The 12,412-nt window shown below is 34.7% G+C and overlaps 1 protein-coding gene across 1 annotated transcript in view; it reads left to right on the top strand.

The window, feature by feature from the left end:
- The first annotated feature begins 3,043 nt into the window (after positions 1 to 3,043).
- The window catches only part of LOC121370313 (EF-hand calcium-binding domain-containing protein 6-like), a 45,138-nt gene continuing 35,769 nt past the window's right edge, over positions 3,044 to 12,412 (top strand). The window contains exons 1-7 of the mRNA XM_041495454.1: positions 3,044 to 3,394; positions 6,803 to 6,933; positions 7,974 to 8,077; positions 10,023 to 10,142; positions 10,605 to 10,714; positions 11,370 to 11,436; positions 11,852 to 11,988. Coding sequence (XP_041351388.1) covers positions 6,813 to 6,933; positions 7,974 to 8,077; positions 10,023 to 10,142; positions 10,605 to 10,714; positions 11,370 to 11,436; positions 11,852 to 11,988 — 659 coding nt within the window. The 5' untranslated portion in view covers positions 3,044 to 3,394; positions 6,803 to 6,812. The remainder of the gene's footprint in view (positions 3,395 to 6,802; positions 6,934 to 7,973; positions 8,078 to 10,022; positions 10,143 to 10,604; positions 10,715 to 11,369; positions 11,437 to 11,851; positions 11,989 to 12,412) is intronic.

Below are 12,412 nucleotides of genomic sequence, written 5' to 3'. Positions count from 1 at the left end.
GAGAAGTTATAGTTATCGAGACAAGCTCTAGTTATTTTTAGACCATATTTCACTGTTTAACCATCACAGACTTTAGCTTCTCTCTGTTATAACCTTATCCAAATGTGTGTTGTAGGTTTGTAGATAACTAAACTTATTGTTAATTTTCATGTGCTGAAACTAGGGTCTGTGCCTTTAACACCGATGGTAAATACTACATCTACTATTTCAAAAAGTCAGGAAATAAAAATGAAATTTGGTTTTGACAAGTGTTTGTGTTTAAATATAGGCAAATAAAATGTAATACTGTTTATACATTGGAGGCAGGATGTGTCTCGAGTACAGTATGCACCAGAGGTATGATGTGTAATAAAATATAGCTCCTTCGACAGGGCTTCTAGATTATAGTAGCCCCACACCCATGGCTAGTGATATTCAATGTTGGGCTAGTAAATAACTACTATTGCCATGCCTGACGGCTAGTGATTTTTTTTTGTTGGACAAGTGATGGCAGTTTTGTCTATTTTGTAAATATGAATATTCTGACATATCTGACTTACTATTATTTAGTAAAATTGTATTAAAGTAAAGTAGGGCTAGTGAACTTTTTTATCATGGCTAGTACATCGCTGATCCCATGGCTAGTGGAGTTTGTAAAAATTCTAGAAGCCCTGCTTCAGTGTACTCACATTTTATCTCAATCAAAGTTGAAGTTTGTTTTGTTTAATGACATTGATAATAATTAATCATCGATTATCGGATTTAAAATATTGAATAATTCTGACAAGCCTTGAGAGGAAACCCAGTACATTTTTCTATTTTTAACTTTATATGCTTTTTCCCTACATACAGTACATCACATACCACAAGCCTTGATATACGGGTGTATACTACCAAATCAAATCCCATAGATGACAATAGAAAACATGTGGTTAAAACTCCTACCTGCAGCATATCAATCAACATAAATGCCACGGATATAAATACTACCACCCCTCACACTTAAAGTGAATCAGAAAAAATTGGGGGTCAAGCTGCTTGTTTCTGAGATAACGGGTAGCATCTATGACTACCCTAGTTCCGCACAAAATTCGAGTACTTTTTTTTACAGGTACCCCATACATGTTTCAAGCACAAGGCTACTTGACACATTGGTACTAGATGAAATAAAATTGCATTTTTTTTTTACCTAGATGAAACTATTATTTTTAACAACCAACACACTCACATTTATAACCAATCACAGGACTTGTGGTGTTCACTTCTCTATCAAAAGTTCGGTGCACCTCGAACTTTGACCCAGCCGGAAGTTATTTGGTTTAGTACTACCATAACATTCATGTGAAACCGTTTGGAACAGGAAAACCCAAATGAGTTGAGGAGCCGAGGAGGTTCGATCCTTCAACCCATTTACTTTGGGGGAGCTCCACCAACTGAGCTAAATCCTGCCCCATATTCCAATAGGTGCTCCACAACTGATACATCAAAGGTTATGGTCTGTACATCCTGTGTGTGGCAACCAAGTGTCAAAATAACCACAACACACAACATTAAGTTCCCTTCATTTAAAATTATGATTGGCATATCAAAGGAAATGTTTTATTTAACGATGCACTCAATACATTTTGTTTACGGTTATATGGAGTCAGACATATGGTTAAGGATCACATATATATTGAGAGAGGAAACCCACTGTCGCCACTTCATGGGCTACTCTTCGATTAGCAGCAAGGGATCTTTTATATGCACCATCCCACAGACAGGATAGTACATACCATGGCCTTTGTTACACCAGTTGTGGAGCACTGGCTGGAACGAGAAATAGCCTAATGGGCCCACTGACGGGGATCGATCCTGGACCAACCACACATCAAGTGAACACTTTACCACTGGGCTATCAATATGGACCTGCTGCTTTATTGGTAGAAGGTTTGGGATCGATCCCCTTCAGTGGGCTCATTGGGCTATTTCTCACTTGAGCCAGTGTACCACAACTGGTACATCAAAGGTCGTGGTATGTACTATCCTGTCTATGGGATGGTGCATATAAAAGATCCTTTGCCGCTAATCAAAACGAGTAGCCCATGAAGTGATAGCAGGTTTCCTCACTCAATATCTGTGTGGTCCTTAACCATATGTCCGACACCATAGAACCATAAATAAAATGTGTTGAGTGCATTCGTTAAATAAACTATTTCCTTCCTTTTATTGGTAGAAGTGGCAACAGTGGGTTTCCTTTTTTAAGTGTTGAAAACCATTTTATTATGTTGATACCAAATAGTCAATCTAAAAATATTCCTTTAATCTCTCGATACTAAACATATTACTGTGCTTTTAGCATAAAGTTAATTTTGTTTTGTTTAACAACACAACTAGAGCACATTAATTTATTATTGGATGTTAAACATTTGGTAATAATTCTGACAGTCTAAGAGAAAACCTGCTACATTTGTTTTTTTAGCAGAAAAAGATATTTTATATGCACTTTCTCACAGACAGGACAGCACATACCATGTCCTTTGATATACCAGTCATTAGGCACTGGTTGGAATGAAAACTAACCAATCAGATTTGGTCCACAGAGGGATTCAGTCGTACGACCCAAGCTTCTTAGGCAAGTGCTCTGCCAAGTTAGCTGGATCCTGACCCTTCTCTCCCTTCATTGTACAATTTTTAAAGACTGAAAGTCACCAGTTTCTGAGTTACATCATAACGTATGGAGCAGGATGTGGCTCATTGGTAGAGGGTTTGGTGTTTGCTCGCCTAATATACCTATAATGGTTGTATTTCTTTCTCTCATTTACACAGATCGGTATTTAATGAATGCATAATTTTAATCTTCATTTTGGGATACGTAATATGATATATCATGTAATCATGTATTAACTTTCACGCGCGCACACTGTGCGACACGTCACATTTTGGGATACGTAATATGATATATCATGTAATCATGTATAACTTTCACGCGCGCACACTGTGCGACACGTCACATTTTGGGATACGTAATATGATATATCATGTAATCATGTATAACTTTCACGCGCGCACACTGTGCGACACGTCCGAGACGTTATTGTAGAACAACATTATTTCTACAAAAAGATCAACTTTTTTTTAAATTATGAAACTTGCGCAAAAGTTTACTGACAAATTTTTATTGCTGTGTAGTTTATTTGTTGTGAAAGCAGTGACATACATGCCATATGTTATCTCCAATCGGTATATCTCGTAATTTTCCGCTATGGACAATAAAAGAGTGCGATGAATAGCGATTGGTTACCTTTCTTTGACAACCGAAAATGGAGATCCTGACAACGGCTTCTGTTTGTGGTTTCCATGATGAAAGCAGACCATCATAACTTGACATAAGAGGAGGATTACTGTTTATAGCATTACCCTAGGCCGACTGTCGGTAAATACTATTACCTGTTTCGTAAAAATATTACTTTCTTTGCAAGGTGCACGCATTGCTTTTGTCGGCTGTATCCCTAAGTAGTTAATTTTATTACAGATTTACTACGAGGGTATCTGTTTTCGGCGTATGACCTGTTTTCGTGTTATGTAAAATAAAATTTTCGGATTATGTAAAAAGAAATTTTTGGTTGCATTTTGAGTAGCATTATGTAACAACTAATAACCAGCACTCATAGGATTCGAGGTACTATAATATGTCATAGCTTTTATCCCTTCAGGGACTGATTGAGTTAAGTCCAAGTTGCAAGTTTAATATCAGTATTATTAGTTGGATATATCTGCTGTCAAACTACATTTGTATACTATATTATATACTATGTTGATGCACAATGTCAACAGAATATCACTACTCACGATTTCCCATTTGACCCAATATACATGGCACCTTATATTAAATGGCTGTTATGTCAATATATGTAATATCAGCTATCCATTATCTTATCAAGTCCGGCAAAGTGCTTATAAAAATCCTTTTGCTGCTTAAAAAATCAAAAGAGTAGCCTGTGTGGCAGTATAATATGGTTTATTTTCATACCAGTATTTTCTAAGCTAAATATTACAATTGCCACACGTAAATAATATCCCTGTGGTGTAATGCTGTGTGGTTGTATTGCATCTTTATTGAATATAACCAGTATTACACCCCATGATTATTGTTTGAGGGCAGCTATGCACATATAATATTAACAGTTTGTAAATGTGTATTATTATAACAAAATTAAACATGATATTTTATCTCATAAATATGTTGTTGGTTACAAGTGGGTTTTTTTTTTTAAGATTGCCCTACATGTTTGATATATATATAAAAAAGTGAACTTATTTTCTTGCTTATATCCAATTAAGGTTCAAGCATGCAGTCCTGGGCTCAACTCAGCTATCTGGGCTGTCTGTCTAGGACAGTGGGTTAGTTGTTAGTGAGAGAGAAGAGGGTGTAGTGGTCTTACAACTACTCATTGAGTCGTTAAAATTCGCTCTGGGTGGGAGCCGATACTGAGCTGCGAACCATGTACCGTCCAGCCTTATGTCCGATGGCTTAACCAAGACACCACCAAGGCTGGTATATATCAAACAACATTGTTGCTGACACAATTTGATCTGTGTGGTAATATATAGGTTTAATCTATCAAAACACACCAGGCGCGGATGCAGGATTTCTGAAAAGGGGGGAAGTGGTCCAAATGTGATGACTGATCTCTCCTTTTACACAGAACAGTTAATATAATCACGTTTCCCCTCAAAGGTTATGGTCGGTTTTCAAAAAGGAGGGGCTCAGGACCCCTGGACCCCCCCCCCCCCCCCCCCCCGGGATACGTTATTGCACACCATCGACCGTAGTGGTTTAGTCATCAGGTCATCAGCATCAAAACATGTAGTGACTACATCTTGTCACTTTGATATAATGAACAAAATTTGAATTTGTCAGTTGCTGATTATTCAGACTTTTCACTAGTACAGTTAACTCTCATTGTAACGGTCATGTTTGTTCTGTGCATGTATTGCCATTATAATGGGTTTGCTGGTATAACGATCTTGTCAGACTTAAAGGAACAGTCCTGAGTTTGCTGCCATTTTTAACTTGTTATCGACTAACAGAGACGTTTTAACGATTATAATTACATATCAAATATATTTTTCTGCATAAAATATTAGTGACACTATATTAAACGTGTTTCTGATCATTCTAATATTTGTACTAGGTTAAATTTCATTTTATTTCCTAAATTATTATTTTTTCGTACGTACAAAATCATTTGAAGACAAAATCCAGTTTGGGCTTCTTACAAATATTAAGATGACCAGAAACACATTGAATATGCACACTAATATTCTAAACAAGAAAATATATTTAATATGTAAGTTTAATCGTAGAAATATTTTATTAGTCAGAAATATCTTACAATGCAGCAAACTTAAGTTATTTTCCATACATGTAGATTGCATACTATGTTTTGCACAAAACTCATAAGTGAATGAAAAACATAGACTACAACCAATGATAATTTTTAACAAACACAAGAAATGACATAAATAAATGAACTCTGTCAAAATAACGCAAGATGTTTGTTTTTTTATTGCATCTCGACACAAGAACAGTGCATGTTGTTTGAATAGTACTACAGTTTGTCATTGGCATGCACATTCAACCATAACTAATCTTTTTATCCACATGATTAAACATAACCAAGTTCATAATAATCATATGAAGCACACGTGTAATAACAAGTGTAATGACGTAATTTTGGAAAGCGACGTCATAACATATTGCTTTCCCAGTCCTAGCTCATTTCATCATTTCCTTCTAGTCATGGTTGAAACATTTTGAGATGGTTCTTGTTATTCATAATAAAATAACAATAATAATATGGATAATAAAGAAATTATTACACTCGCATGTAAGTTGTACTGATTTTATGAAACTCGTGTCAGGATTCATGTATTACCCTCGCTCTCGCTTGGGCAATACAAGAATCCTGACTCGTTTCATAACATCAGTATGACACACAAGCTTGCGTAATAATATCTGTGTATGTTAGTAAGTCTTCAGCTGCACATCAAAATGCCTCTGAAAGGTGATCAGTCACAGCTATTTGTCTAAAGATTTGTGCCAGTTATAATTTATACACTGATACTGATAATAAAATATATGTTCAGTAATTCTCTGTGCCATTGTAAAGATGAAATAATACAAGACATGTTTGTTTCTGGAAATGACTTTCAGTGTCGGAACTCGAATATTCCATTATAACAATCAGATTAACACTATATAGTGAATACAATTCAATCATTTATTTCTGTATATGAATTATACAGACATGAATAATAATATCAACATTAAGAAAAGAAAAGAATATCATTATAACAAGAGTTGACTGTATATTTGAAGCAATTTAATGTTGTTATTATTTTTAAATTATTATTACACGTACATATTATTTTTTCATTTACACATGTATTATAGATGATAGGACTCCAATAATAGCTGGGTCCTGAACCAGTACATATGTCAACTATGCATCTGGAAAAAGAAGACACCCTCCCCTGACTCCCCTCCCCTCATATATTTTAAAATTGAATAGAAAGTAAAACAAATGTACTACAGTGTAATTTTAAGATAGCTAACATGTACTACAATGAAATCTAATGAAACTACTTTTATTACATTGTATAAATATTTACTTGTATCTAAAATATCTATATGAACATTTTATTAGTATCATAGATACACAAATAAAATTTTAAGTGCATACACATTTATATAATTATTACTTTAAGTTTATATTTCCACCTAATATATATATATTTTTTATTATTATTATTATTATTATTTCTTCTTTTTTTTCAGTAGTACAAAAATGGCCACAGTCGTTCCGAGGTTGTTGCCTGAAACTCAGGGTGTGCAGTTCACAGTCCGGCCAGTTCTGCGTACCAGAGAAAGTTTGATGTCGGGGCGAAGTGATAAGTCATCACCAATAGGTACATAACTACAGTGCCATTACAAGGGGCTGTTCACTTTCATCACCATTTCCCTGAAGATACAAACTTTACACTTTTAGAATAAAATATTCCTTATAAAGTAAAACATTTTGATGGACACTTTTAAGAGGGTTGGGGGAATGACATACCATAAAGGCATAAAATTGTTGGTGATTGTCAGTATCCCCAAATTTGTTACTGTTATGGTACTTTTATGTGCATTTTTAATCCTGTATTGAAAAGTGTGATTTCAGTATTTGGATTTTCCAGTGAAGTCATACATATTAAATGTAGTTTATAATGAATATATATTCTGTAGCATTTGACTTCTGTGATCTGTTCATTAAAAAGATTACACTAGTTGACAACACATTATGTAAAAACAATTAAACATATAAAATACATTAAATAAACATATACACCAGGGCTCACCCTGTGCATTGCCAAATTAACCAATTACTAATTTGTATAGAAAGCAGCATCAACATTTAGTCTTTGCAGGCTCGTAGCGAGGTGGGGTGGCGGGTGGCCAGGGGGACCCCCCCCCCCAATAATTTGGGCTTGTTTTTTGTTTTTTCGATAACCTTTACATCTCAACTGAATATAAAAGTTGTAGCAAGACTAACGGATCAAGATTATTGGCGAGAGTTACAGTAACGGGCAAATAACCTTTGAATGATGTACTCAGACCCCCCAAATAACTCGTGCCTCTGGCGCTCGTTCAATTGGGACCCCCCAATAATGTCCACCATGCTACGGGCCTGGTCTTTGGCTAATACAATATTCCTTAAATTAGCCACATTTTAATCATTATTAAGGGAAAATACTACACATTTGAAAACTGGCTAAACCAAATTGTTTTCCAGGGTGAGCCCCGATTTACATGACAATGTATAAAATATTATATATAAATAAATAAAAATTAAATAAAAACCCTTTGACACAGAAACCTTTTGAAACTGCAGCATCAATGCTGGTATATATTTAATTTGTACAAGTATCTTACTGAGATGTATATTCTGCTTTTTGTGTGCTTCAAGGTTCTAGGGAAGCTGGTCGTCTTGTCAACCCGAACATGTCTAGCATTGAGGTGGAAACTCTGCTGCGAGAACATGTCCATTCTAAGTACGACAGTCTCAAACAGGTAATTTGTCTTCATCAGCACCACCCCGTTGGTCGGCCCACTGAGCTATTTCTTGCTCCAGCCAGGTTTTAATGTATGATAAACATAAAAATGTAGATATGCCATGGAAAGTAAAGTTTGTTTTATTTAACGATGCCACTAGAGCACATTGATTTTTTATCTTATCATCGGCTATTGGACATCAGATATGCCATGGAGTAATTATGATACCTGGCACCATGCTCATAAAACCTTTAGAGTCTAAACTCAACACTCTTTATTATAATAAAGAGTCTGAGACTTCATTGTCGTGGCAGGCTATTTCTCGCTCCAGCCAGTGCACCACGACTGGTACATCAAAGACCGTGGTATGTGCTATCCTGTCTATGGGATGGTGCATATAAAAGATCCCTAATCGAAAAGAGTAGCCAGTGAAGTGGCGACAGCGGCTTTATGTGAGTTATATTTATATAGAACTGACAAGAATAGTAGTAAATTGTTGATATTAAGGTTAATATTTGTGATAATTATATGTAGGCCCTTATGCATATATTTAGAATATGTATCTTTAATACTGCTGTTTTATTAAGTTTTCTGTTATTCCAAATGTGGATATCATGTATTGAAAAAATTAATAAATAATAAAAAATAAAAAATGAAGTGGCGACAGCAGGTTTCTTCCCTCAATATCTGTGTGGTCCTTAACCATATGTCTGACGCCATATAACTTTAAATAAAATGTGTTGAGTGTGTCGTTAAATAAAACATTTCCTTCCTTCATCAGTACCACTCAACTCAAACGCATAAAGTTTTGTGTTAAATTTTAACTGGCCTCAATGGTGTTGTAGTTAAGCCATCAGACATATGGCTGGTAGGTACAGGATTCGCAGCGCGGTACCGGCTCCCACCCAGAGCGAGATTTAACGACTCATTGGGTAGGTGTAATACCACTACACCCTCTTCTCTCTCACTAACAACTAACAACTAATCCACTGTCCTGGACACACCACTCAGATAACTGAGGTGTGAGCCCAGGACAACGTGCTTGAACCATAATTGGATATAAGCACGAAAATAAGTTAAAGTGAAATGTTAAATTTTACTGAAACAATTTTTAGAAGTCATCGATAATAAAAAAAAACTTGATTATTTAAAAATAATATGATATTAGCAAAGAATTACCAAAACATCTGCTGGTCCATAATTATTTTTGTGGAGTATATAATAATAAGTATTATTTAATGAGGATTGAATGTTACTGAGGATATGTCGACCATTGACTGTTCAGAACCTGTTTAGCGGTATATTTGAAGTCTATCGATATACAGTGAAACCTCCCAAAACCGGACCCTCCATAAACCGGAAATCCCTCACAACTGGACATTTGTCATGGCCCCCTTTTAAATATCTGTATAGAAGAGAACCTCTCTAAACCGGATACCTCTTAAAACCGGACGTTTTATTTGGTTTAGAGGAGTTTTACTGTACATGACTGTTGTTAGTTTATTACACATGCATGTCCCAAATAATAAAATATGGGTCTTAAATAGACAGATTTCAAATAGTATCCGGTTTAACCATTCATCTATTAAAGAATAGAAGCCCCAGGCTTGTAATCAAGTATTTATCTTAAGTCTGTTCTACAGTACGGCAGTGAGCTTTAAACAGTTAAATTGTTAAACCTGTGAATTCTAACTGTGGCAGCTTGCCTATCCTCTTATCACCCACTCGGAAAAGATTGCTGGTATGGCTTATGTCAACATATAAAGATCTACCCTAAATGTAGAAGGTCTGCAGTGTAAAGTAGACACAAATATTCTTTAACTTAACCTAGTTCTGTCGATTAAATAATATTTATCTCATGTAAATCATTTACACTTTTAAAAAACAGTTATTATAAACATTTGATATATAATTTGATATATAATTTGAGTAGTTTAATTATTATTCTTAATTTTAATACCAGGCATTTCAGACTTATGATGTAGATCAGAACCAAAGTGTAACTAAGGGAGAATTTCGCCGAATTCTGGAGTCCTTTTGTTTTCCAATGTCTTCCGAGCAATTCCAATCACTCATTGCCAAGGTAAGTTGGAAATCATGTTAGGTCACCAAATATTATAGTGTAGGTCTGTTTTCTACACACCATAATTGCTGGGTCCTTCCTAGTAGGTCGCAATTGAACAGGTGCCTCTCCAGAAAAAGATGCCATTTTAGGTAAAAAGTGCCCTTATTGGAGAACACCCTCTATTACTGTGCTCTGATTATATTATCTTTGTAGTGCCATCTCACTTATTTTAGGCTATGTATGACCCGTGTATGGCTTCGACTCAGACTTCCAGTTGGATTTTATTTGTAATTTTCCTGTCATGATCCACTCATGTTTATGGTATACACATGTAACTTTATCAGATATTTCTACAAGCACAACTTATCAAGTTAAATCCAGTTTTAAATTTGGAATCATTTATAAATGTAGGCTACTGTATTGCAAATCATGTTTTTTTTTAACTACCTTAAAGTTTTCATTCTTTTGTTTTCATTACAGGTGGACATTAATCCAAATCACACAGTTAAATATGGTGACTTTTTAAATAAATTTCATGGCAAGGATGTCACTCATTCTCACAGTGAAAAGCAAATGAACGGAAGGCACAGGTAAGATTACACTCTTCTGTAATGTAGATAATTCTAATATGATTTTAACATAAATTGCTTGTTAAATATAAGATATTTCTTGGTAATTTCTCAGGTGATATATTATATTGCTGCATAAACTAATCTGTATTGTTTAAAATTTTCATTCATATTATATACTAACATACTGATATGGAAGCAAGAAAGGAAATGTTTTATTTAACAACACACTCAACACATTTTATTTACGGTTATATGGCGTCAGAAAATACTGATACAACACAGATATCTAAAAGACATCTCTTGTATTTTGATGATGGGTGCAGTAGTTTGTTAGACTGCGATGCTGTAAAAAAAACCAAAAAAAAAAAACCTCCTTACACAGATAGCAGAAGGGCAGATCTTGGAAATATTTTAGGGAGGATATCAAGGTCATATGGACCAACTCCTGAATAGGGTGCTCCAATAATAGTTTGGCATTTGTGAAATGAAAATTCTAAACAAACTGTTAAAAAAGAATGACACTTGAATATTTTAGGTGTTGATTGGATGGGTAATAATATAATACTTATATATACTACAGTTCTAGGGAAGATAGTTTACAAATTGAATTGATGCAGCACATAAATAATTTCCTGTCTTAATGTTACTTGATGAAAACAATTTTCCATTTCAGATATGCTCTGCCCTCAACACCAAAAGAAGCCAACATGGACATTATTGAGAAAATGCTTCGTGAGAAGGTTAGCTTCTTTACACAGATTTTGTGTGACCTTTTTCAATACAATAATCATGGTACAAGACCTTGATGCTATATAGTTTCATCTTATTCAACTATTTTTCATAGTTATTTCTCCAAAATGACATGGCATAGATGTAGTTGTAAGACATTTCTTTAATATGTATGCGTATTATGCATTGAAGCAATTAATGATAATTGGTTTTGCAATGTTCCCATAATTTTCTCACATAAAATAAGTTTATTAACCCCAGAAACCAAAGCTGATTAAATACTGTATCGAGGTGTTTTTAAGAAAATATTCCTTTTCTGTTGGGGAGTTGTTTGTTAGTTTTTTATCCATTTATACTACAAATTAATTCATGTTGAAAGTAAATGTTCTGAACAGAAACATGACATTCCTATATTTTCCAATGTAGATTTGTGGAAATCTGAAAAGCATTGTGAAGGCCATGCAGTTGTTTGACTACAACATGGATGGTAAAATACAAAGACACGAACTACGCAGAGTTCTGGAAAACTACTGCTTCAAGTTCACAGACCAGCAGTTCGACAAGTGAGTATCAGGAGACAATATTTCAAAATATTAGGTCACCAGAAGTCAGTTCACATGAGTTTTACTTAGGTAATCGATTGTTCGGTAACGTGAATTTATTACCCATATGGTTAAAAATATCTTGGTACATATCAAAGTGGGACATAACACTTTTGACTTCACATGATGATGTCATCAATTGGCACACTACAACCTTATAGTCAACGAAACGAGATGAGTGATATAAATTAAGATCGATTATGGATAATAAATAGGATATTAAACTCGCTACCATTTCGTATCATGTTTATGTCCCGAGTGAAATAATTTTCATTGTCGCTCACTAAAGCTCGTGACAACTGAAAATTATTTCACTCGGGACATAAACATGATACGAAATGGAAGCTTGTTTAATATCCTATAAATAGTGCTCATAACCAATGAG

This window comes from Gigantopelta aegis, chromosome 4, assembly GCF_016097555.1.
Source record: "Gigantopelta aegis isolate Gae_Host chromosome 4, Gae_host_genome, whole genome shotgun sequence".
Lineage (NCBI taxonomy): Eukaryota > Metazoa > Mollusca > Gastropoda > Neomphalida > Peltospiridae > Gigantopelta > Gigantopelta aegis.
Note: the sequence above shows the minus strand (reverse complement) of the source record. Positions and strands in the feature narration are given on the sequence as shown.